The sequence below is a fragment of the Cynocephalus volans genome, chromosome 10 (assembly GCF_027409185.1).
Source record: "Cynocephalus volans isolate mCynVol1 chromosome 10, mCynVol1.pri, whole genome shotgun sequence".
Lineage (NCBI taxonomy): Eukaryota > Metazoa > Chordata > Mammalia > Dermoptera > Cynocephalidae > Cynocephalus > Cynocephalus volans.
In genome coordinates this window covers 102,766,056-102,792,950 of record NC_084469.1, presented here as the reverse complement: position 1 = coordinate 102,792,950, position 26,895 = coordinate 102,766,056, and the positions used below count along the sequence as shown (strand labels likewise).

At 45.6% G+C, this 26,895-nt stretch overlaps 1 protein-coding gene across 5 annotated transcripts in view; it reads left to right on the top strand.

The window, feature by feature from the left end:
- The first annotated feature begins 1,063 nt into the window (after positions 1 to 1,063).
- DNMT1 (DNA methyltransferase 1) overlaps positions 1,064 to 26,895 on the top strand; it is a 42,205-nt gene continuing 16,373 nt past the window's right edge. The window contains exons 1-21 of one of the 5 annotated variants that reach the window (XM_063109589.1): positions 1,064 to 1,238; positions 8,064 to 8,100; positions 8,626 to 8,733; positions 8,929 to 9,148; positions 10,147 to 10,222; positions 11,422 to 11,500; positions 12,850 to 12,884; positions 13,314 to 13,398; positions 15,226 to 15,260; positions 16,223 to 16,310; positions 18,072 to 18,106; positions 18,651 to 18,732; positions 20,595 to 20,629; positions 20,947 to 20,992; positions 21,075 to 21,155; positions 21,231 to 21,340; positions 24,162 to 24,280; positions 24,667 to 24,759; positions 25,220 to 25,371; positions 25,539 to 25,726; positions 25,831 to 26,014. In XM_063109589.1, the coding sequence (XP_062965659.1) occupies positions 1,159 to 1,238; positions 8,064 to 8,100; positions 8,626 to 8,733; positions 8,929 to 9,148; positions 10,147 to 10,222; positions 11,422 to 11,500; positions 12,850 to 12,884; positions 13,314 to 13,398; positions 15,226 to 15,260; positions 16,223 to 16,310; positions 18,072 to 18,106; positions 18,651 to 18,732; positions 20,595 to 20,629; positions 20,947 to 20,992; positions 21,075 to 21,155; positions 21,231 to 21,340; positions 24,162 to 24,280; positions 24,667 to 24,759; positions 25,220 to 25,371; positions 25,539 to 25,726; positions 25,831 to 26,014 (1,968 nt within the window). In that variant the 5' untranslated portion in view covers positions 1,064 to 1,158. The other 4 variants (XM_063109590.1, XM_063109593.1, XM_063109591.1 and 1 more) reach the window with 4 other exon arrangements.

Below are 26,895 nucleotides of genomic sequence, written 5' to 3'. Positions count from 1 at the left end.
TGTCCATTCAAATCCTTTGCCTTTTAATCGGGTGATTAGCTTTTTTGTTGTTGGTTTTTAGAAATTCTTTATATATTCTGGATATTAACTGCTTATCAGATATAGTTGGCAAATATTTTCTCCTATTCTGTAGGCTGTCTTTTCACTTTGTTTCTCTTGCTTTGTAGATGTTTTTAAGTTTGATGTAGACCCATTTGTCTATTTTAGCTTTTGTTGCCTGTGTTTTTGATGTCATAGCCAAGAAATCATTGCCAAATCCAATGTCGTGAAGCCTTCCCCCATGTTTCCTTCTAGGAGTTCTATAGTTTTGGGTCTTATGTCTAGGTCATTAATCCATTTTGAGTTAGCTTTGTATATGGTATAAGATAAGGGACCAACTTTGCTCTTTTGCTTGTGGCGATCCAGTTTTCCCAGCACCATTTGTTGAGGAGACTATCTTTTCCCCACGTTCTGGTGCTTTTCTTTGTTTTGCTTTTGTTTGTTTTTGGCGGCTGATCAGGACAGGGATACAAACCCTTGACTTTGTTATCAACACGGTGCTCTAACCAACTGAACTAACTGGCCAGCCCCCTGGTGCTTTCTTAAACACAGACCATAGAAGTGGCCTAGGCCTCCCTACACTGTGAGATCCTTGGCGCTAGCTACGAATTTGGTACATCCTCAAGATTTTCTAGCGTTCAGTGCTATTTGCCCCGTTTTATAGATGAGCATACTGAAGCTGAGTCCAAGTGATCTGCCCAAGGTCCTATAGTGAGCAAACAGGTGGAGATTGGGTTGGAACTGAAGACTTTAACTCAAAAGTTCATGCACTCATAACCCCTTGGGGCTGTTCCGCTGCCTTATCCCCAGCATGCCCAAAAGGATGAATGAATGAATGTCTCGGGCAACCTGCGCCAGCTCCCAGCAAAAGGTGGAGCTTGGACGAGCCCACTGCTCCGCGTAGGGGAGCGCGCCCGCCCTACGCATGCGTGTTGCCTGCGCACTGCCTGCTCGACTCCGCCCGCCTGCGCTTTCTCCGCATGGTACGTCCCACCGTCCCCCCGTACCCGCGCCGGGGTGGTACGCGCTGCTGCCTCTGCTCTCTGCCCCTCCCTGTCGGTTTCCGCGCGAAAAGCCGGGGACGCCTGTGTTGCCGCCGCGTCTGCTGCAGCCTCCGAGATGCCGGCTCGCACCGCCCCAGCCCGGGTGCCCGCGCTGGCCACCCCGGCCATCTCACTGCCAGCTGACGTCCGCAGGCGGTAGGTGCTGCGAGTGACAGCAGACTGGGGGGGAGGCACAGCGCTGGTGGGGGGGAACCGCTTCCCCTCGGGGTGGCCCGTGGCTGCTGCTGACAGACGGACGCGCATGCGCGGGACGGTGCGGCGCGCGGCGGCGGTTGGCGCGGGACCGGGTGGCACTTCCGGTCGCGCGCGCCCCTGACCGTTTGGCGCCAAAATGGGCCGAGGCCCCTCGCAGCTCCCCGGTGACTAAAAACCCGGGGCTTCTTTCTGAGATCATTTTGGGGTTCGCCTCGGGGATCCCCTTTTCTGAACAGCTGCGGGCCGGGCTCCTGCGGTCAGCCTGGTCGCACAGGAAGTGGGCAGCTCGCGGCCTCCGGACACCCCCCAGCCCGGGCATTCCGGCCTCCACTTCCGGTCCCCGGCCCGGTCCCCGGGGGCACTTCGGGGGGGGACCCCTCGGTGTCCCCGAGCCGTCCATCCCGATGGCGGCCTCCAGAGACGGACGTCGCCGGTCGGGGCCCGGGCTCCGCCGGCTCAGGTTTGCGAGCCCCGTCTCCTATGGGGGGCTGCCTCCATCACCCGGGACTGCGCTGTCCTGGCCCCGCTGGGGAAGTCATTCTGGAAGGAGCTTAGACCGGGCAGCGCAGGGCTCAGGTAGCGAGAAGGCTGATTGGTCTTTTCTAGTAAATCTGAGCCCAGGAGCTGTGGCTGTCGAGGACGACTTGCTAGTGAGAACTGGCTTCCCGGTGTGTGCACAGGGAAGAGTGAGGGATGTCAGGGGGCCCCGGCTGTAGCAATTCATTCCTCTGTTGGGCTTTTCTGTGCACAGGGGTCGGGGGAAAGACTGGCCCGAGCCGTGTATTAGTGAAGGGCATTGACTCATTCCTGAGAACTAGTCCCAAGTGCCGTCTGCATTAGTCACAGGAACCCTGATCAGGCTTGGACGCTTTCAGTAGGGTTTGTGAATCCACTTTGGCCATTTCTCTATTTCCCTGGGCTTGTTAACTGTGGTTGTGCCAGGCCAGTTCTGAATTGGACTTTTGGAGGTGGAGGGTATTTAGTTTAAACTAATTCTTAATCACAATTAGAGGGGGTATGTCTTATTGATCTATGTGAGTATCCCCTCAGGGTATAACCTAACTTCAAATGGAAATGGAACTTTGAAAGTATTGGGCTTCATGATGTTAGACCCAATTCAGAGAAGTTTGGAACCAGCCTACTTGATGATGAGAACTCTACCTGCACTGGCTTGTTGATGACCTTGGACAAGCCTACGTTGCCTCTACATCTGTAGACTGGGAATAATAATATGGACTTTGAACTGGTAGTGGGTTAAATGAGAATATGCCCGGCACATAAAAGCTCATGTTAGTAAGCATTGTTAACAGCTAATTTAGCTTGCTTTTTTCTGTTCTCTAATCAGTCAGTAACTGTAGAAAACACTACATTATCTCATTCTATCCTTAAGAGTGGTTGCTGCAAGAGTTAACTGCTAGGAAGCTGGGATTCCTTCTGAGGTTTGCTTCTTGCCAAAACGTTTCCCTTGGACTGGGACTTGCAAACAGGCCACTGGCCCAGGGGCTTTATTGAGCCTGCACGAAGGTGGTGTTTTTTTTTTTTTTTTTTTTTGGTGGTTGGCCATTGTGGGGATCTGAACCCGTGACCTTGGTGTTAGAAGGCTGCTCTCTAACCAACTGAGCTAACCTGTCAGGCTGTACAGGGGTTTTGTTTGGCTAAGTTTGAGAACCTTTAGGTGAGTCTTACAACCCACCATTCACCCTAGCTTCCATATTTCTTTAAACTAGAATTTCCTTATTGTAGGTGTTGAGTTTTAGATGTTTGCATTTGACCATGTGGTGGACAATGAAATTATCAGCTTGTGACCCTCTCAACAGACTTTTTTACATTTTGAAATATTTCGTCATTCATCATACGAAAAATACACACATGAACATGGCATCCAACAGTCCCTTAAACTTAGTTTGTAAATAGAGGTATAACTTTTCTTGATTTAGGAAAACTAGTCAAGAAATTTACAATATAAAAGAGGTACCTAAGTCCAGTTGAATAACTACACTAGGAGTTAAATTAGGCCTGGTCCTTATTTATGCAGCTTCTATCATTTCTGCTAACTTGTGTTTATATGGCAACTTCTTTTTTAAACTCACATATAGTTCCATCAGGTGTATGATACTAGAAAGTATTTTCGGCGTTTGAATTTCTAAGTCTTTAACTTTTGTGAACTATAATATACCCCACATCTTCTAAAAATCATGCCTTTCAGGGCAAGCCACACTTTTCAGCTTGGTTTTTCTTCGTGTTCAAGCTGCCATCATTTGCACATCCAAAGTGATAATCTCCCATTTGTGTTCCTGCTGCCCTTCAGGTCCGGTTTTTTTTCCTAAAGTAGAAACTGATTTTTTTTTTTTTGACCGGTAAGGGGATCGAGACCCTCGGCACGGTGTTGTCTACACCACGCTCAGCCAGTGAGTGCACCGGCCATCCCTGTATAGGATCCGAACCTGCGGCCTCAGCGCTACCAGCACCACACTCTCCCAAGTGAGCCACGGGCCGGCCCGAAACTGATCTTTTTCAAACACAAGTTGGAGCCAGTGGTTTCTCTGTTCCATATGTTGCCTGGTGCACTTGGCCTGAAATCCAGGATTCCCATCCACCTTTCATCATCTTGTGTCCTTCTCACAAGCCACACAGGCCTTCTTTCAGGTTCTCAGGGCCTGAAACCAGAGCAACCAGCGTGAGACTCCACCTATCCCTTCCCCAAGCTGGCTACTGTCCACTCAACATTAACCCTGTTGCTCAGACATCCCAGCTGCCCCGCAGTAAGGAGGGTGTTGAATTCTGTCAGTGCACCCCGAATGCTGCCTTTGCAACTCTGGAGTTGATGATTATTTCAGGGACTGTTGTCAGAGCATGATTGCCTTTTTCGTTGTGTCTGTAGTTTGCTGCACAGCAGACTCTCAGATGGTTGCGTACCAAACTTCCCCAGTAAGGAAGCCTAGATTTGCACGCTCATTCTACAACCTCCTTTGCACAACTGATTAGTCTTTGTAATTATCACAGCTTTCTTATCTGCTAGCCATTCTGTGATTAGATTAAGTGGAGTCTTGGATTCCTTATCTCTACTTCCATGGCTGCTGCTGAATAGGTGAAAACTGACTTATCTGTTCTAGTTCTGCTCTCCTGTGGTAGAATTCTAGAGGTGCAGACTACTGAGGTTCAAATCCTGCTCTACTGTTAACCAGCTGTGTGTCTGAGTTATCTAACCTCTTGGTGTCTTTATTTCATCTGTAAAATAGTGGTGGGGCGGGGGATGGGGCTGCCCGCTCCATAGGGGTGACCTTCCTCTGTGGCTGACTTTTGGCAGGCGGGACAAAAAAACCTGGATGGTACAGGTACAGGGATTGAACTCTTGATCTTGGTGTTACAAGGCCGCACTCTAACCAACTGAGCTAACTGGCTAGCCCTAGTCCTAATCTTGATTAGACATTTCTCTCTTAAGGGTTGAGGCAGCTTTCTGTCCTCTTTCTTCTTCACTATCTCGCTTCCTCTTTGTATCCTTGGCTTTTGCGAACTGTGTACTACCAGGGAGCCTCTTTCTTCCCCCACTCCTTTTCTTTCTTTCATTACTGGACCTTCATCTTTTCCAGTCTTAGAATTTCTACCCTCAGCCGTTGGGGTGCAAGCCGGAGATGGCTACCTCCAGTTTTGATGCCTCTCTTGAGAGCCACTTGTAAGTTCTAGCTGCTGAGTAATCATCTAGATAGCTACTGTTCACTGAAATACTTCACTCTTAAAACTCGTAACCTGTTTACTCTCCTTTCTCACTGCCAACATGTTCTGAATTTCTGAAACTCTTAGTTTTCAGTTGCTGCCATAACAAATCACCAAAAATTTAGTGGCTTAAGTCAAATAACATACATTTATCTTACATTTCTATAGGTCAGAAACCCAGGATGGGACTCACTGCATGAAAATTAAGGTGTGGGCAGGCTGCGTTCCTTTCTGGAAGCTCTAGAGGAGAATGTTTCCTACTCTTTCCGGGTGATGGCAGAATTTAGTTCCTTGAGGTTATAAGACTTAGGTTCCTGTGTTCTTCCTAGTTCTAAGCTGAAGGCTTCTGGGGGCTGTCATCCCTTGACTCATGACTCCTCCTCCCTCTGTCTTAAAGCCAGCAATCGCAGGCTGAGTCCTCACTTCTCTCACAATTCCCTACTTGCATCTCTCAAAACACAGCTGGGGAGGTTCTGTGCTCTGAAGGACTCAAGTGATTAGATTGGGCCCCCCACCGGATAATCCAGGATAATCTCCCATCTCAAGGAGTGTAACCTTAATCACATCTGCACAGTCCCTTTACCATGTAGGGTAACATATTCACAGGTTCCAGGGATTAGGGCGTGGACATCTTTGGGGTCCATTATTCTGCCTACTGCAGATAACCATTTCAGATAGCTGTCCCACCCGCTGTGCAGCCGGTCCTAATCTGGGTTAACAGCCCTGTAACTTCTCTTGCATGGCCCACTCCTGCTGCTAAACCATATTTCAGGCCAGCATTTCTAGCTTAGGGGTGTTAGAATAACTTAACATTTTGTAATCTCTTCCTATCCCATCTATATTGTATATTTCTGCCAGATTAATTGTCCTAAAGCATGGCTCTGATGTCATGGGCCCCACCTCCTCCATGACTCCCTGGATGGTTTGTTGACTATGAAACAAAATCGATGCTTTTTAGCCTGCCGTTCCTGACCTCCCTCACACCGTCACCCGGCCTTCTCTCTCTGGACTTGGCTTTCCTGCCCTGTCGGCCAGTCTTGGGTTTGTGTCTTGGTGTTCCCTGAGCCAGCTTCCTGCTGTGGCGCTCCCGTCTGGACAGCCCCCTCTTTCCAGTTCACAGAGCTCTGAACTCCTCAAGTAGGAATGAATCGTGGGACCTCAGGCTGGAAAACGCTAAGGTTGTATTTTCTGAGTCCTCTGCTATGTCCTTCACGTCTATTTCTAATCCTCCTGGTTATGAATGTAGAGCAGGTATGAGGAAGTGTCATCACAGTTTTACCAGGGAAGTGATTGACACTCAAGCAAGGGCCTAGGTGGCAGGGAGGAGAGGCATACTACCAGCCTCCTTCCTGCCACCACCCTGATGCCTGTCTGGCTCTGACCTTCCACTCTGGCCAGCCAGGTTGAATCCAGTCTTCACTAGGCAGGACATTGTAGGTATTCTGAAGATTTCTTTGTCTCTTTGTCAGCCTAAATATCCCAGTTCATGGGAAGGGTTGAAAGAATTCAGACCCACAGATCTGTCCCTTGCACAGATGTAGGAGGTGTCAGCATTCTAGAAAAGACATAGTGGGCTTTGTAATTAGTTGAGTCTTGTCCTTAACACCTGAGGTCACCTTAGGGTCAAGGGACTGTCCAGCTGGTCGAGGTGCGAGCTGTGTCCTGCCAGAGTTTTATGATAGTGACTGAGAAGTCAGATGTCATGCTGCTGCAGTACCCAGTTCTGCAGCTGTTCTTATTTAAGGCTTTCCCCGGACCTGAGTGACTATTAGGGTGAAGTGACTTTTGCCTGGAAGAGGGTCCATGTGCTCCTAGAAATCTTGATTCTCCAAGCTTCTTGAGTCCAAGGCATACCGTGTATACAATATATAGTATCTGAACGGTGCTGAGTGTCTTTTCTATGGAAAAGCCTTTCGTCCCTGTCTGGTGGTGCCCACGTTCAGTCATCCAGCTCATCGCCTGGACCAGAGCCTGGTATTCAGTAGGCACGCACAGATGTGAGGGGCACTTGAAATGGAAGCAGGATCCACATGTGCCTGGAGCTGCCACTGTGTGACACTGGTCCAGCAAAGCCCAATGGCGTTTTTGCTTACACTTGGCCTCTGCAAATGCCCACCTGGAAGAGCTGTTTAGGCCCTTTGGGCTGCTGCTAACTGAGCACATAGTGTGTCTGTGTGGGTGCTGGGTGGGAGAGTCTAGAGATGGCAGAGGCCTGGTTCCTGCCCAGGGTGTCTTCCCTCCACTGACACTTACCCAGCTGGTTAGACCAGTTCTCACCACACTGCCTGCAGTCAGCACCCAGACTAGGAACAACAGCCTCTGCACTCACCTCCCCTTTCTTGGTGACTTCTCATTTTGTTCCTTTATTCTTTTCTCCCCTCCCCCCAAAGAGGCAAGTCACCAGTCTTAAATAATCAAATCAGGCCATGATTTTCCAGGCAAACTCATGACAGTCCTGTGCTTTTGAATGATTAGGTACATTCTGAAAAATGAACTCTCTGAGGTGCCAGTCCTGCTGCCCTGGATGCCTTGGCTCCCCCATTTTATCCAGTCCTCATTGGAATGCTACACCCCCCACCTGGCCTTTGGGAATATTAGCTGGCTGTCCCCCTACAGTGTCCTGTGGCCCTAGTTCATTCATTCTAACACCAGCCACTCTGTGACAAACCGTTATGGGCTCTTGTCAGACCCAACTGGAGAAAGACTAGCTGTAGGTCGTTGTCTTTATGAAGGACACTAACTGTGTGACTTGCTCCCCCTTTCTCAGTACCTTTTAAAATAAGATATGTTATAGAGCTCCTGTATCATCTCATGTCAGAAAAACGACCCCCGAAAAGGGGGACCTCTTTCAGACCACAAATGACTTCTTAATGTGTAGACATTATAGTAGGACATTCTAGACACGGCAGGGGAGAAAAAAGCCACCATATTTTTTTTCCAACACTCATATGTCAAACTTATTTCCAAAATTCTTTAAGACTGGTATTAATTCTTACAGGTAAATGAAGTTGTTTAACAAGTATTTCTTTCTCCCCTATTTTCTTCCCCCAGGCTCAAAGATTTGGAAAGAGACAGCTTAACAGAAAAGGTAATTTCTACTTTAAAAATTTATTAGCAAATGTGACTTATTTGACAGATACTTCATGGCTCATAAAGAGAAGTTTGTTTTAAGTGGAATTGTCTTTTTTTTTTCATAAAGTTTCAAAAATAAGTTGAGGATTCTTGTTTAATGTCTGCGTTGATGTGCTGCTATTAGTTGGTTTTGAGTTACTCATTTGGCAGGTTTATCAGTCTAGATTCGAAACCATCAATTCTGGATTGTAACTGTCCTGGTAACACTGTTTTCAAAAGCACAATTTTGTTCCAATATAACATTATATGTCTCCATCTCACCTCTAACCATCCCATTTTTCACAATTTGGAGATGGGAGTAATGTGATCTTAATGGATATATCATGAACGTGTTTTGTGAATATGTAGTTTTTTGGCTGAGATAGCATTACCTGCCATTCAGTCACTGTGATGTGACCAGGCAGTTTAATTATTTGTATATTAGTCCGTTAGTTAATAGCTTGATAGTTTGGGGACCGCTAAATCTATATCCTTCTTTTAGGAATGTGTGAAGGAGAAATTGAATCTCTTGCGTGAATTTCTGCAAACAGAAATAAAGAATCAGTTATTTGACTTAGAAACCAAATTACGTAAAAAAGAACTATCAGAGGTAAGTCAGTTCTCAGCATCCTGGCTTTTAGAAAAATGTCTCCTCCCATGTATCTTGTCTGTGCCTAGGGAGGCAGAAAATCCCCCAGCTCTCCTTGTCGCCTGATAATTATAAAGGAAACGCATGTGTTTCCTTGTTCTCTTATTGCCACTTGTTTACATTCACTGCTACTTAAATTATCCTTTCCTGCTGTAGGAGGGCTACCTGGCTAAAGTCAAATCCCTTTTAAATAAAGATTTGTCCTTGGAGAATGGAGCTCACACTTTCCGTCGGGAAGTGAATGGACGTCTAGAAAACGGGAGCCAGACAAGTAGTGAAGACCGTAGAGTGGTAATGTCAGAGGCAAACCACCCCCTCAAACCCGTTTCCAGGCTGCGCACACCCAGAAGAAGCAAGTCCGATGGAGAGACAAAGTGTAAGAGCACTTGACTTATTTTCAACCTTCAGGGAGGCTGTGGTAGCCCAGAAGGGGACAGTTAAACTTGGACCCATATGTACCCCCTGGGCAGCATTTCCTGGTTGGTTTCTTGTGTATACTTCCTAACTATTGAGTACCATCTACTTCCTAACTAGCTCAGATGTTTACTTTAAATTTTGTCTTTGATCAAGTACAGATGCCCCTTGACTTACAGTGGGGTTTTTCCTGGAAAATCCATTGTAAGGTGAAAATGCATTTAATATACCTAACCTACCGAACGTCTTAGCTTAATTTGTCCAGCCTACCTTAAACTTGCTCAGAATACTTATATTAGCAAATTGCATGGGCAGAATCATTTAAGACAAAGCCTATTTTATAATGAAATGTTGAATATCATATAATTTATTGAATACTTTACTGAAAATGAGAAAAGGAATGGTTGTATTGGTACTCAAAGTATGGTTTCCATCGAATGTTTTTCACTCTGGCACTATAATAAAGTTGGGGACCCTCTGTATAGAGCATTAGATCTCAAAATATGGGATCTAAATTTATGAGAAGCATTAGATGACAGGGGCTTCTAATATTTATTTCTTCTGTGAAGTTCTATGCCTATTTAAGCTAACCGTTTATTCTCAGACTCCTTCCCAATTCGTAAGCAAAGGAATTCTTCTGGAATTTTAAATAAAACAGCATGTGATTTGAGCACAAGTCTGGTTCTTGGCCATTTCATTTTTTGACAGTGTAAGGAGAGGTTCTGTTTCCTTGACTGGTTTAGGGTTTGGCCCCTCGAATAGGAACTTGTTTGAGATGGCTCAGCAAGCTGGCAGGTGCTAATTGGTGACATTACCAAGCTGCTTATTGACTAGAATAAAAATGGAAGAATGCTTAATCTTTAGAACCTGGCTTTCCACAACAGCTTGGTAATGTTGAAGATCTGCACTATTGCTGTGGACTTTCCTGTTCATAGTGGCTTTTTTTTTCTTTTTAAACAGCTGAAGCTTCACCTAGCCCCAGGATTACAAGGAAAACTACCAGGCAGACCACCATCACGTCTCATTTCTCAAAGGGGTCAGTTTATGATGACTGTTCAGTTGCCTTCTCTAGGGGCCAGCTGGTTTTGCTGAAACATGAATTGGTAGGGTGCAATTTAATGATTGTGACTTCCATATTGTGTAGGTTTTCATCTTGTGGTTTTGTTCACTAGACACTCATGAATAACATTTCTGAAGACCTCATCTATTTTTACTCTTACAGAAAACTCCAGATATACACAAAATTAGTATAATGAACCCCCGAATACCCATCACCCAGCATCAGTTATCAGCTCATGGCCACTGTTTCACTTATATCCCCATATGCTCTGTCCTTCCAACTGGATTACTTTGAAACAAATCCCAGACATGTCATTTCATCTGTAAATATTTCAGTATGTTTCTAGATAATGTCTCTTTTTGACCACTTTTTCTATTTTAATATTTTGCTATAATTATGAACATTTAACAGTCTCATTTTAAGAAAACAAAACACAACTATAATACTGTTTCATGTCTTATAAAATGTGAGAATTCCTTGCTATCAAATATATAGTCAGTATTCACATTTTCCCATTTGTGGCCAACAAACATTTGATTGATTTGTTCCTTAAGCCTTACAAGTTACAGATTCCTTCCCTCTTGTTTTCTTGCCGTTTATTTAAAGAAATTAGTTTGTTTGTCCAGTTTCTAGATTTGGCCACTTGTATCCTTCGGTATTCAACGTATTCCCTTGTCTCATATTTCCTATAAACTAATAGGGCTAGAGGCCTGGTTATATTCCACTATATATTTTTTTATATTTTTTTGGTGGCTGGACAGTATGGGGATTAGAATCTTTGATCTTGGTGTTATCAGCACCGTGCTCAAACCATCCCCCCACTTCTTATATTTTGAGGCTGACATTCTCATAGGCGCTACTGTATTCCTCCATCAGAGGTGTGTGATATCTCTTCTGTGATGGCAGCAGCTGTTGATCAGTGTCCCGATCCATGGTTTCTTAGGGCTTGCAGAATGATGATATAGTATTCTAAACCTGTCATTCAAAGAAACACTGAACTTGAAGGATCTTTCAGCATCCTGGCCATTAGGGCCTGCCTTGGAGGGAGGGAGGTATCCATGCCCTGAATCTGTCCCAAAGAGAGTAATTTTGGAAAGGACAAGGTTAAGTCACTCAAGGCCCACTGGAAGTTTAGGGTCTTGCTGAACTAATAGTCACCTCACTGTGTGTGACAGCCCCGCCAAACGGAAACCCGAAGAAGAGTCTGAAAGAGCAAAATCGGACGATTCTGTTGATGAAGAAGAAAAAGACCAGGTAGGGCTAGAATTTTTGTTTATTTACTGATTGTGCCCTAACATGTGGTCTATCTAAATAAATAAAAACTTAGTTTAGCTAGGGTTCTCCAGAGAAACAGAACCAATAGGGTATGTGTGTATATTATATATATACACACACATGCATATACACAGAGAGAGACACTTACTTTAAGGAATTGGTTCACAAAATTGTGAAGGTGGGCGAGTCTGAAATCTGTAGGGCAGGCTGGTGGCTCAGGAAAAGTTGATTTTGCTTCTTGAGTCTGAAGGCCGTCTGGAGACAGAATTTTATATTTACATTTTATATATATATTCTGTATGATACCGTAGGGAGAGTTTCCATGTACGCTTCACCCAACTTTTCCCCAGTGGTAACATCTTACCATAATATAACATCAAAACCAGGAAATTGACATTGTACAACCTATAGACTTCATTCACGTGGCACTAGTTTTTATGTGTCTGTGTGTATAGTTCTGTGCAGTTTTATCACAGGTATGCATGTATAGGTTTGTGTAACCTCCAGCTGAAACAAGATAAAGGTCACAATATTATTATCCTTTTTTTCTTTTCTTTTTTTTTTTTTTCATTTTGGCAGCTGGTAGTTACAGGGATCCGAACCCTTGATGTTGGTGTTATAACACTGCGCTCTAACCAACTGAGCTAACTAGCCAGCCAAATATTTTTATCCCTTCTAAATTAAATAAACACATGTATCCAGGAGACAGAAAATCTTGTGACCTTAGGGAATCCTGTACTAGCATATTTATCTGAGAAAAGAGATAGTGTCCCATTTAAGTTGTCATCACCTCCTGATGTGAATCCTAGATTATTACTTGGTTCTCTCTCTCTCTCTCTTTTTTTTTTTTTTTTTTTAAGATGACCATTAAGGGGATCTCAACCCTCGGCTTGGTGTTGTCAGCACCACGCTCTCCCAAGTGAGCTAACTGGCCATCCCCATATGGGATCCGAACCCGTGGCCTTGGTGTTATCAGCAGTGTACTCTCCCAAGTGAGCCACAGGCCGGCCCTATCACTTGGATTTTCTAATAATCAATTCCTGACATGAGGTGGAGAATCTTTGCTGCTTTTATGTAGCGTCACTACATAATATCTAGTAAGCTCACATGTGCTGGCCTAGCTCCTGGGCCTTGCCTTTGTCTTAGGAGTGGTAAGCCTTAATACCAGACAGTTTCCCAGATCTTCTCCCCAAAGCCCAAACCTCCCCCTGCACCTGTTTTTAACCATATCAAATGTATTAATGCTTTGACTTGTGCTTTTGGTGTTGATCTTCCTTTGAACCCAATATTCTTGTCTGTTTTGTTCTTCCTCCCCTCCCTCCACACAGGATGAGAAGAGACGTAGAGTTACATCCAAAGAACTGTAAGAATAGTTACTACACCTTTCTTTTTGTTTTATGAGTTGTGTAATCTTGATAACGGAAATTAAGCTTCCAGAAAGTTTAAAAAGAAAAGCTTGATGGGAAGTTTCCATGGCAACCATAGACCTGTTGAGGATGCTGAATTTGGGGTCAGATTATTAAACTTTTGATTCAGATAGAATTCTCCTTCATTGCAAAGAATTAAGGGCAATGGGCATTGCTTATCAGAACCAGATTTAAAGGTCACATTAAATCTTAAATATTAAATGAGTACGTGCCTTTCAGGCAATGTACTCATATGTTAAGACATTGCTTGTGTGGGGGGAGAAAGACATTGCTTCTAGGGTTAGGAAGGAGGATCTTAAGAAAATGGCTTCTGGGGCAGAATCTGAGTAAGTCACACTTGGCGTATGTTTTATTTTGCTTGACAGAGTTGCTAGACCTCTTCCTGCAGAAGAACCAGAAAGCGTGAGACCAGGAACACACACTGAAAAGGAGGAAGAAAGAGATGAAAAAGTAAAGCCTTGTCACCTTCAAGTTTGTTAATTCTACCTTAATCTCTTACAGTCCCCATTTGTTTCCAGGAAGGGGGTAGGAGGTAGGGAATGTGTAGAAACAGAATGACTTTCACTAATGATCAAAATGGCCTCGACTTTTCGCTAAAACACTTCTCAAACTCATTTTTCTGGTGGTTCTCTACCTGGAAGGTGGGTTATAAGGTTGTGGTGGTAATTAGTACCTCAGTGTTAAGCCTAGGGGTCACCTAGACCTTTGCTACTTAGTCACAGAGCTTCAGTCTGTCCTCTAGGCTGCCCATCCTTCTTGCTGACAAGGTCTTTGTAAAAATCTCATTTCAAACATGGGAAGTACTAAAATTCTATAGCATCATCCAGATACAAAGTTGCTTTCTTATTAGTGAGATCAGACTAACTCTTTCCCCAGTCTCTCGCCTTTGTAAAATCAGAGGTTAAGATTCTGTGGTACAGATGTCAGGTCCCACTGGGTGTCTGTCTTTTTTTGGAGAGAGGGTGGCTGGCCGGTATGGGGTCCCATTTGGTTTTGTTTCATGTTAAGACATCGATTAGAAGTTTTTTTATAAACTTGGATGGGTAGCGAGTGCGTTTATTGGGGGCCCATTAAAGGGTGGATGTCTATTTTACTCTTATGGGGGATCAACTAAGGCATTCAGTAATTCTTGAACCATTTGGTACTTGAAGAGCTACTCTTCAGTTGATCACCTTTCCTCCCTGATACTAGCTAAAATTAGACAGCAGTTACAGTCGGTACACACCTCAAATTCATTTCAGAACAAGCAGCCCTAATGGGCTAGTTCAGCCACCACCCTCTAAAGGAGGAGCTTAGGGTAAAATTGAAATCCCTTGCAGTAGGAAGGTCTGCAATGTGTTTCTTTCAATATCACTGACATTTTGATCTCTTTACAAACAAATTCAGGTAGAATTCTCCTGCTTCATTACAAAGAATGATTTGGCATTGCTTATCAGAACCAGATTTAAAGGTCATATTAAATATTAAATGTGCCTTGCAGGCAACATACTCATGTTAAGTTGGTATTATAAGGCTGCACTGTAACCAACTGAGCTTTCTGGCCAGCCCAACACCTTTTTTTCCTATGAGTTGCGTGATCTTGATTATGAGATTACTTTTCCGGAAAGTTTAAAAAGAAAAGGTTCATGGGGAGTTTCCATGGCAACCACAGACCTGCTAGAGTTTGGAGTATCTGAGGTTGCATTTGATTTGTGTGGTTTTCTGGCTAGGTGTCTAGCTCAGGGTCCAAATGATATGTCATGTTGCAATGGATCTACTTTCCAAATGGGGCCATCTTACTTTATTCCTTTATAGGTTCCTAGATTTGATATAAAGTTACTTTGTGTGAGTTTGTCTACACTTACTGACAAGAGGTGATAGAGGAATTTTGAGGTTAAAAATACTTAAACTTCAGTGTCGTAGGATCTATTCTCTAAGAGTTTCTTTAATTTCTTGTCTATTTACCCCACATACAAAAAGAATTGCTGTGTCTAAAGTAGACAGTCTTTACTCCCACCAACTAGACTATAGGCTCAGTTTAGGTATTTTATTTTATTTTTTTAAAAGATGACCAGTAGGGGGATCTTAACCCTTGACTTGGTGTTGTCAGAACCATGCTCACGCAGTGAGCTAACCGGCCATCCCTATATGGGATCCAAATCCGGGGCCTTGGTGTTAACAGCACCACACTCTCCCGAGTAAGCCATGGGCCGGGCCAGGTATTTTATTTTCATAGGACACTTTAATAGATCAGGACCAAATGGAAAAAAATTAACTAGTCTTTATTCCCTCTCTTAGGAAGAAAAGAGACTCAGAAGTCAAACCAAAGAACTGTAAGTATAGTTAAAACGCCTTTGTGCTTTATGTTGTGAAACTTGATTGCTAACATGAGTGTGCTGAAAATAGTGGGTTGGTCCAGAGCATTAGGTGCATTAATTATGCACACAGTATGAGGGTGAGTTCTGCTTGTGAGAGCTTGGACTACCACAGTGAAGCCTGAAGTTTGCTTCCATTCCTGCTCCTGACCCCAGGCCCTTCCTCAGGGGTGGTCGGTCATACAGCAGTTGGTCCTGTGTTTGTGGAAGGCCATTGAATGAGTGGCCTTCTAAGTTACTATGAAAAGGCTGTGTAACAACCACCCCAAATCTTAGAGGCTTAAACAGTGAGCCTATATTGAGCTTACCAGTCTGCAGCTCAGTGGCCATTGGCTGATCTTGGCCAGGCTGGGAAGGGACAACCAGCTGACCCTCCTCTGTCCCGTGGCTTGGCTAGCCCAAGCACATATTCACTGCAGTGGCAGAGCATGAGGGCAGGAGTGAAAAGTAGCACTTTTTCAAGCCCTGTTGATATCCAGTTGGCTGAAGCACATGTAGAGACTGGGTCTGAGTCCAGAGGTGGGCAGGATACCTGACCTGAGTGGCAGGGCCCTCACAGAGGGAGAGCTTTCCACAGTCGCCAATGTAGTCAGCATGTCAGCCAGCTCCTGTGAACCTGCGTGGGCCAGACACTTACCTTCCTCCACCACAGGCAGAATTGCCATTGGGCTGCAAGAAGTTAGTGTGGTCTTAGTGTCTTTCTTTTGTTTTAAACCACTGGCATCTCTGATCAACATTCATACAAAGTGTTGATGGTATTTCTGATGACTGGAAGTTCAGGAGTAATAAATGCCTTTTGGGTTTCCTGCAGTGAAGATAGAGCAGCCCATGCCCCAGATCTGGGGAGGGGACACTGTGGGGGCCTCTTGATAAGGTGTTGGGCTTCCTGAGCTGACTGACTTGTCTATTTTATGTGGCAGAATACCGAAACAGAAACCTAAAGAAGAGCTGGACAGAGAAGCCAGACCAGGAACTCACGCTGACATGGAGGAAGAAAGAGATGAGAAAGTAAAGGCGGGATATTTACGTTTCGTCGCTCTACCTTATTCTCATGTTCCCGTGTGATTGGGAGAAATGGTGTGGGATAGGGCGCTGGGTTCAAATCCAGTCCACCTACCTATGGGCGAGTGATCTAATCCCCTTTTTGAGGGTTGGGGGCTGTCGCTGCATGTCTGTGCCTGATGCATAGTGAGCATTCCGTTGAACTCTGTCTATCCTTCACTGTGGAGAGGGCCTGTGTGTGCCTGAACTGAGATGTGTACGAAGCCAGCCTCTCAAGGCCCTCTCCACTGAGAAGTCTGAATGTGTGTGTCACTTCAGACACACATGTCATCCACGCCTTGCTTCATTACTAGTTAGTCTTTCAGTCTCAAGTTTTGAGTCTAGCTCCCGTGCTGCCCCCTCCCCCAGCCTCCTTGCCTCCAATTCAGCCAAGCAAACACATTTAAACCCTAGAACATTACACATGGAACCAAAGCTGGGCCTCTGTAAAAAGGTAGGATGGCAAGTGTCTCTGCAGGGCCATCCTGCTCCCTGAACCCTAGGGAAGGGGGATATGTAGGTCATCTGCTGGGGGCTGCAGGTCTGTCTAAGAGAGGCTGAACTAGGAGAGTCCCAGGATCATCACTGTGATTTGGCTTTCTGCCTGTTGAGATCCAAGGTGTGGAGCCTGAGGTCACAGTCTTGCTGGGTCATGAGCATTCTCTTTCTGACCTGGTTGGCGATGGGCTTCCCTGCTTCTCTGTGGTGGATGATCCTTTAGATACTGACTCTAGTTTGCTGTAGCATCTTACTGTCTCTTACATCTTCTGTCCAGTTATTGGTTACCTCCCGTCAGCTCTTGCCTGGAATCCCCTCCGACCAGAGAGAGCTTAGTGGTGTGGTCAGACTCCTCATGCACCTCAGCTGGAAACTTGCAGGAGCCTGTCACACTGGTCACACAGCCAGCACTCCTGCCTCATGGTAGAAGGGGATGTAAGATCCCACATTTGCCTTTTTCTGACATTGTTGACTTTTCTTCCTCTTTCATAAACCCATTAGTACATAGATTTGTTGCTTTATGAACTAAACAAATCAATTTTTTCAGGAAGGTATTTTTTATGTTGGGCTTAGAAAATACTAGATTGTCCATATATATAACAGAGACTTGATGACTAAGTTGTGAATTCCTCTTTCTTATTTTTCCATGTTAGATTCCTAAATTTGATTTTTTTTTCTTTCCCCTAATATCTCACTGCCTGTCTGTATGAAGTCTTTATTCCTGACCAGAGGACAGATATAAAATATCTAGTCATAAGCAAAATGTCTATAACATTCCCTTCTACATTGACCTGTCCTAGAACTGGTGTTGGCCAACTATGGCCTACAGACTAAATTCGGCTCTGCCTATTTTTGCAAATAAGTTTTTCTGGAACAGAGCCACACCTTTACGTTCACATATTGTCTATGGCAGAGATGAGTAGTTGTGGTAGACCATGTGGTTCACAAAGCTGTAAATGTTTAGTGTCTGGCCCTTTACCCCTGGTCTAGGAGGTTCTTTAGTACCCTCTTATTTGTAGGGGGTAGGGAACTAAGGAAGTAAAAGTTTAAGGCCTCGTCTCTGCCTTGTAGATCTTCCCAGGTCTTCCTGTCCTCTGGTTCCACGGTGCTGAGACCTTTAACTGATATTTTGCTCTTTGCATTTTGTCTTGCTCTGTCTCAGAAACTAACTTTTCCCCCCTTTATCTTTCCATCTCCCCTCCCTGCCATTTCTCTCTCTCTCTCTCTCAGGATGAAAAGAGGCACAGAAGTCAACCCAAAGATCTGTAAGTAGTTAAAATACTTGTGTCTTTGTGTCATCTTAATTACCAAAATACCTGTTGTAGAAGCCTGTGATGTCAAAGTTTATAGGGAACTGCTGATGCTATTCAGAGATTGGATCTGTTGGGGCAGGGTCGGATACCAAGTCAAACTCTGGGCCTGTCCTCAGCATCTGCCACTGCATAGTCACGTGTGTCCCTTAGCTTCCAGCCCCACATCTGGGGGGACTGCCAGGGCCTCTGAAGGCCTTGTTTCAGGATGACCAATTGTCCACATGCCTTTAGAGTCCCCGGGAATATTTTGCTTTTTTTTTTTTTTTTTTTTTTTTCTTCCGTGACCGGCACTCAGTGCACCGGTCATTCCTATATAGGATCCGAACCCGCGGCGGGAGCGTCGCTGCGCTCCTAGCGCAGCACTCTACCGAGTGCGCCATGGGCTCGGCCCAATATTTTGCTTTTTGATAGGGAGGTATTTGTCATTTATGGTACATGTTGCTGATATAGTTAGTTTTTCTGAGCTAATATTCAGTGTATATTTTTTGCCCAACAGAGCTGCCAAACGGAGACCTGAAGAAAAAGAACCTGAAAAAGTAACTCCACAAGTTTCTGATGAAAGAGATGAGGATGAAAAGGTAAAGGCCTTGTTTCTCAGTTTCATTGTATTTCGTACATCCCATTGGCTGGGGTATGTCAAGAAAGTGATTTTTTTTTTTAAAGTAACTTTTTATCATGGAAATATTCAAACATACCCCAAAAGGAGACAAAACAAGGTGGCAGACCTCCATATATTCAAGCTCACTCTTCAACACTTACCAACTCGGGGCCCACCCGTTCTCCTCAGCCCACCCTTGCCCCTGGATGCTATTAAACAAAGCCCAGACATATTACTGAAATACTTACAGAAGAAGTCTCTCCAAAAGGAAAGGACTCATTTTAAACACAACCATCAAACATAACACAATAATATCAAACATCCAGTCTGTGTTTAAATTTTGCCAGTTGTTTCTATTGTTTTTCTTTTACGCTTTGTTTGAATCAGGATTCAAAGTCTGTCTGTATAATATATTTGGTTGAGATTTGTCCTGAGTATTTCATCTGTAGTTTTTCTGCTCCTTCTTTTACTTGTAATCTGTGCAAAGTTATCTGTGTTTTCTGGATTCTGAGTTTTCCCAGTTGTATCTCCCTCCAGCCCTGTCTTCTGCTGACTGTTTGACCAGGTGCAGGGCTTGTGTTGTTGTTCCTGAACTTCTGAGTTGGGGCTATATGCTTCCTGTTGCATCACACTGGGAAGCACAGATGTGTCTTTTGCTGCTGTTAAGATTGGTCCTCGGGCTCAGGGGCTGTCTGTCTGATGTGTCCATCATAAAGTTCCCCTGAGACTTTCATCTAATGATTTTAATGGTCAAGGCCTAAATCCATTATTTCCCTAGGAGGTGCAAAGTGGCGATAGTCTAGTTCTATCATTTCTTCATTTACCTGAAATAACTCAGACATACATCTCCCCTTGGATTGGTCTGCTTGGGCTGCCATAATAAAATACCACAGACTAGGTGGTTTAAACAACAGGCATTTATTTTCTCACAGTTATGGAGGGTGAAGTCCAAGATTAAGGTACCAGCTGGGTTAGGTCTCTATGGCTTGCAGATGGCCCCCTTGTCACTGTGTCCTCACATGGCCTTTCCTCTGTGCTTGGGCATGGAAAGAGTGAGCTCTGGTGTCTCTAACTCTTTTTAAAAGGACATCAGTCCTATCCGATCAAGGCCCCACCCTTCTGACCTCATTTAACCTTAATTACCTCCTTAAAGGCCCTATCTCCAAATGTGAGTACAGTCACATTGGGGGTTATGGTTTTAACATGAATTTGGGGGGGGCACGATCCAGCCCATAACACCCTTATCAATTACTTATTCACCTTGAGATACCACTTGTACAGGAAAGCTAGGGTTTTTTTTTTTTTTTTTTTTTTTTTTTTTAAGAAAATTGGTCTCTCTCATGAATCTTTTAAGGAACTCTTTGGTTATAAGATTTTTTGTTTTGGAAGCTGGCCAGTAAGGAGATCCATACCTTGGACCTTGGTGTTATCAGCACCATACTCTCATCAACTGAGCTAACCGGCCAGCCTCAAGATTTTTGATTATAAGATTTTGGCTGGCCCATGGCTCACTTGGGAGAGTGTGGTGCTGATAACACCAAGGCCACAGGTTCAGATCCCTGTATAGGATGGCTGGTTAGCTCACTGGGTGAGTATGGTGCTGACAACACCAGGTCAAGGGTTAAGATCCCCTTATCGGTCATCTTTTTTAAACAAATAAATAAATAAATAAGATTTTAGTCACTGGGGTGAGTCAGGTCTCACCTACTAGTCGTCTGCCTGCCTTCCTCCCTACCTCTAAGTTTTGTGATAATCTTGTGGATAAAGTTCTGAACTCTGAAGCACTATCCAAATGTGAGATATTTTTTTACTCTTGATTCCCGTTTTGTTTTCTTCATTTAGGAAGAGAAGAGACGCAAAACAACACCCAAAGAACCGTAAGAATTTACCTTTGTCTTTATACAAAGAAGATCATAATCCTAACATGACTGTTCTAGAAAAAAACATAGAGGGGTTTTCTGGAGAATTGCTAGAACAGCCTTAGCTTTGTACTGGATCGGGTCAGTGAATGCAGGCGAAGCTGTGTCAGGCAGTCTTCCTCTGGGTAGTGAAGAGCCACCTGTAGCCCCGCACCTTGCCCCTGGTAGCTGGTTCTCATCTGCACCAGGTGGATTAGACACAAATCAGACAGGGCCGATTTTGATATATTCTGAAATAATTAAAAAACTAAAATGATCTTGTGCTTTGTTTTCAGAACGGAAAAAAAAATGGCTAGAACCAAAGCAGTTGTGAGCTCCAAGGTAAACGTACACCTGGGTGCAGTGCTCGTGGGCCCGCCCACCCCTGCCTTTCTGAGCACCCTTTGTGTTCATGCTCCCACAGACCCACCCTCCGAAATGCATCCAGTGTGGCCAGTACCTGGACGACCCCGATCTCAAGTATGAGCAGCACCCCCCGGACGCCGTAAGTTCCAGTCCTGTTTTCAGCCTTCGGTTTCCCGTCTCTTGTGCCTCTGCCTAACGGTCGCATGTCCCTCAGTTGGATGAGCCACAGATGTTGACAAATGAGAAACTGTCCATCTTCGATGACAACGAAGATGGCTTTGAGAGTTACGAGGCTCTTCCCCAACACAAGCTGACGTGCTTCAGGTAACTGATACTCTTTTTCGCGTGTGTGTCTGTGTGTGCGCTTATGTCTGCGTGTGCATGTGCGTGTGTGTGTGTGTGTCGGCTGCCTTGTAAAACAAGGCACTTCCCTGAAGACACTGAAGGTCTTAATAAAGAACTTCACCAGGATATTGTCTAACTTACAACATTTCTTAAGCTGTGAACACCATGGTTAAGAGCCACAAAGGTGAAGGTGTAGTAGACCTTTGCTGGTTGTTTTTTGTTTGGTTTGGTTGTTAAAACTATGTGTCAAGCCTTTAGTCTGTGCACCTCTTGAAGGTCCTGCATTCACATGAGGGCAGCCCTGTGCTGGGCACTGCCCTGGGTGGTGTGGGTACAGCCCCTCAGGTCCCTGCCTTCATGGAGACAGAAAACAAACAAGTGACACCTGTGAGGTAATAGCAGTTACCGCAGATTTTACAAGCCTGGTGAGTGGAGAGAACGGGTGGGAAAAAGACATTCTGTTGAGGACAGAGGGACAGGGACTTGAGTAGAGACCTCAGTGGTGTAAAAGGACCATCTGAGGGGACAGCTGAGGGAGGAGCAGCTGGGGGTGGGGGCAGGGACCATGGGACCGCCATTCAGAGGTGGGCTGGCTGTGGAGGGGGCAATGCTAGTGTGGCTGGCATGGGAGCTGGGTCCAGGTGACTGGTGGGGGGTATAATCAGCAAGCAGGGACCAGGCTGGGGCAGGGGCAGGTCACACTGGGCCTTGTGGGCTGTGGCAGTGACTGTAGCATTCTCTCTGCAGGGAGGCCCTTGTGTCTGGCTGTGCCATGGCCAAGGCTCACCTTGGCCCTTGAGTGGGCAGAGGCCTCCTGCTCTGTGGCATCCCTGGTTCTGCTCTGCTCCCTCTCACTGTCAGTGCATCTGTTCACAGCTTCACCTGTTTCTTTGTGGGAAACGGCTTGTCCAGGAATAGACCTACCTCCTTTCCGGCCTTGTTCTTTTCCTTTCCCTTGAGAAGAGGACGGGGGAGCCTCTTAGGAACACCTGTTGGAAGCTCCAGGTGGCTGTTGCTCCTGGGCAGTCTTTCCCACCATCTCTTCTCCACCCAGGATGGGGGGGTTCATGCCTGCTGGGACCAGACCCCAGTGTGTTGCTTCTCCAGTGATCCACATGCCCCCCATGCAGTTGGCCGATGGTCATGCCTCTATGCACACCCCATCAGCATGGGGATTTGGATCCAGATCAGATGCCATCCGACTACCACGATCCCCAGGGCCTGGCCCAAAGCAGGGTCGTGAACTCTGACCTGCACAAATGAAGCATGCTGCTTTGGCAGATAGAGGTGATGGTCACACCCATGGGCCTTCCTGTGGCATTCCTCAGGACAGAGCCTCAGAGAGAGCCAGGATCTGGGGCTGGGGCTGCCACAGTCCCAAATGTCTCTGCTTCCTCTTTACGTCGGGGACTGCTGTAGCCTTGTTCCTGTGGAGTGGGATGGTGGCACTAAGGACACACTTCCCAGGCCACTGGAGCCAGCCTGCTTGGGTACCTAGGGACTCTAGGTACCTCTGTGCTTGGCCTGAAAGGGGTGGATAGAGACAAGTCATGAGCTCCAGAGGGTCCAGCCCCTGCCTGGGACTTAGAGCTTTTCTCCAATGTCTCTTCTAAAGAGAGCCTCGAAATGGTCCATCAGCCTGGGAACTAGATCCTCCCTTTCTGGAGGCTTCCCTTGATATATATATGTATTGTCCTTCTGTGTCTATTTTTCCCCAGGACCTTAAGTCTTGAGGGCACACTGTCTAGCGTGTACTGTCTGTCTACCATGCCTGGCACATAGGGGAGCCCAGCTTGAAGTGTTCAGTTTTTTGTCTGTTTGGTTTTTGGCAGCTGCTGGTACAGGGATCTGAACCTGTGACCTTGGTGTTATCAACACCACATTCTAACCAACTGAGCCAACCAGCCAGCCTGGCAGTCAACTTTTTAAAAGTTTTGTGAGCCTCAAGGATGAGCATGTCTGGTGTCCCCAGCACTAGGCCATGTGTGTGTGGGGAGTGGGGGGTGACGTGCTCTCCAGGGCCTGTGCAGACCCCATATGGGCACACTGAGGGATGGCATAGCACTGCTGGTGGGGAATGGTAGTCCTTGAGGCCAGCATGAGCAGGCCCCCAATAAGCAGAACCCCCATTTCCTGTCTTTGAACTTTGCATCTTGCTTTTCTGTGATTCTTCACTTAGGAACATGTTCTCAAATGTCAAGGAGTGTCTGGCCAGTGAACTGTAGATGCCCTGTGTTTGAGATTTAACGCCCAAAGGAGGCAGAAGTCCCTCCTTCCCATACCCCTGGTGCACCCCTCTTTTCATACTGCTTTTTGTTATTAAACCAATTTTTTTATTGAGGTGCAACTCACAGAACAAAATCAGCCATCTGTGAAATAGCCTCAGTAGGTGGATCCATGGAAACAGAAAGCAGAGTGGTGGTTGCCCGGGACTGGGGGTTGGAGGGAGTGTCCTGTGAGTGCTTAGTGGTTGTGAGGTTTTATTTTGGGTGATGAATATGTTCGGGAGCTTGATAGAGGTGGTGGTTGTACAACAGTGAGTAGAATATGTTCTAGAAGCCAGTGTTTCTCCCTCTGTCAGTCTTGCTCATCTCTCGGTACATGTATTCTTGATGCATGGGCAGGAGAATCAGGTAGAAACTGGGTGATAGAACCCTGTCCTAATCTAATATTCTGGCAACCAAAAAGACAACTGAGCCTAGGACTCGTACATGGCCCCGTCACCTTGTGCCTGATGGCAACTGGGCCGTGACCCACCTCTACAGGTCAGCTAGTGAGCACCTCTTTGTTTCCTGTCTAGCGTGTACTGTAAGCATGGTCATCTGTGCCCAATCGACACTGGCCTCATTGAGAAGAATGTTGAGCTCTACTTTTCTGGCTCAGCAAAACCAATATATGAAGACAACCCATCCCTTGAAGGTAAGTGGAATGTTCTGGGGTTATGTGTTGGATAGATTTTTTAAAACAAATAAAACATACAAAGCAATATTCAACTGGAACCACTGCCCGTTAAAGTTAGAGCTTGAGACTTTGTGCCATGAACATCTGAGAGTGAAATGGCTCTGAAGGCCACCTGGCTGATAAGAAATGTCAGCTTTGGGATGGCTGGTTAACTCAGGAGGTTAGGATGTGCTGATAACACCAAGGTCAAGGGTTTAGATTCCCTACACTGGCCAGCTGCCCAAAAAGAAAAAAAAAAAGCTAAGCACTCAGAGTGCCACATAGCCCTCCTGCGTTTCGGATGTGAGTGATAGCTCCTATTCTATTTCCTTTTGGAAAACTTTTTCTCCTTTTTCTGCAATTAGGTGGCGTTAATGGCAAAAATCTTGGCCCCATAAATGAATGGTGGATCACTGGCTTTGATGGAGGGGAAAAGGCCCTCATTGGTTTCAGTACCTGTAAGTGTGTGGCCAGTTGTAGGCCGTTCTGGGATCTGAAAGGGGTGTTCACTCCTGTCCTTCCTGGGGGTTGGTTGGGCTCTGGTGGGAAGTCTTAGCAGACTTGTAAGAGAACATACCATGTGGGAACTATACTGGATTTATTTGGGATGGCCTCTCCCGTTAGTTACAACTGGCCCTGGAACTGCCCCTCAGGTTATAAAAGTAGGTCATATTCTTACAACTCAAACCCAGACCGAATTTCAAAAACCAGTGATGAGCTCAGTGAAAGCTCCCTTAACTAGTCTCCATTCTCCAGCTGGCTTAGGCCACTTCGGAATGAGCTATAAGGCATTATACTTCATTTGGGCATGGAATGACAGACTGTTCTGTAAGCTTGATAGACTCATCCCTGCCCTGTGGCCACAGTAGGTGCCATCAGGCTCAAACTGCTTTTTAAAATGTCATCTGTTCACTCCAGCGTTTGCCGAATACATTCTGATGAATCCCTGCCCAGAGTATGCACCGATATTTGGGCTGATGAAGGAGAAGATCTACATAAGTAAGATAGTGGTCGAGTTCCTGCAGAACAATCCCGACTCGACCTATGAAGACCTAATCAATAAGATTGAGGTGAGAGGCCTAGGTTCTTGGCAGTTTGGGATTTATCCCCATTTATACACAATATAGAGGTTGCTAGAAAACTCATGTCCAGAATTGGCAGAAACTGTTTTTCAGTTCGATTAGAACAGTTTTGTGTAAGCATAGAAGAAACTTCTGATGTCTTTGTTTCTTTAAAGACCACTGTTCCTCCTCCTGGACTCAACCTGAACCGATTCACGGAGGATTCTCTCCTTCGACACGCCCAGTTTGTGGTGGAACAGGTAGAGAGTTATGACGAGGCTGGGGACAGTGACGAGCAGCCCATTTTCCTGACTCCCTGCATGAGGGACCTGATCAAGTTGGCTGGGGTCACCCTGGGAAAAAGGTAAGGACACAGAGGAGCAAAACCGAAGACCTGAGACCAGAGAAGGCAGAGTTGCCTGTGTCCTCTTCCCCAGTGTGCTGACATGGTGGAAACCTCTCTCCCAGGCGAGCCGAAAGACGTCGGACCTTCAGGCATCCTGCCAAGGAGAAGGATAAAGGACCCACGAAAGCCACGACTACAAAGCTGGTCTACCAGATCTTTGACACTTTCTTCGCAGAGCAAATTGAAAAGGACGACAGAGAAGACAAGGAGAACACTTTTAAACGCCGGCGGTGTGGCGTCTGTGAGGTAAACTCACCTGCGCCAGACTCTGCACCCCTGAGATGGCGGCTCCTGGCCTCCTTTCTGAGGAGCTCCCTTTCTCATTGTGGATTGAGCCTCTCACTGCTCAAATGTGACCCCTAAACAGAAGTTGGGAGACAGAGTTAGTGGTCTAGAGAACCCACGTGCCTCATAGCACAAATAGGACAGAAGTCAAGTGAGGCATGCTCCGGCACTTTGCTGTTGACACCACTGTCATGAACTAACGTGCCTGGCGTCCTTGGAGGCGTCTCCTCTGCCTGTATCTCTGGGTGTCTGAAGGTCCTGGAGGGAGCAGCTACCACACAGGCCCGGCTGCTGCTGAGCGGAGAAAGCCCTCCCGGGAGCTGCCCTGTCTTCCCTTCCCTGGGAAAGTGGGGGCTTTATCCCACTTAGAGTTGAGGCCTTTAAAAGGCCTCTTTCTTACTGTGATGTTTTTATATATATATATATATATATATATATATAGGCTTCACTTTGGAGGACTTAACTCCCTAATCCTATGACCCAGAGATAAGGTATATTGTGGTATCTTTTATTTGACTTTATTATATAAGTTTTTTGGGGGGTTTTTTGGTAGCTGGCTGGTACGGGGATCGTAACCCTTGACCTTGGTGTTATCAAGACTGCACTCTAAGCAACTGAACTAACCGGCCAGCCCGTATTATTTCACTTTAATTTGGACCAACCCTTGAATGCAGAAATACAACAATTGCCCTCAGAACCAAGTGGCGTTCATGCTTCATGCCAGCTTCGGAGTTTTTCTTTTCATCTTCAGTGGTGCCCTTAACAGGAATTTGTTTTTTGTTTTTTTTGAAAAAAGTCCTTTTTATTTTTATTTATTTTAATTGATTATGTATATTCATGGG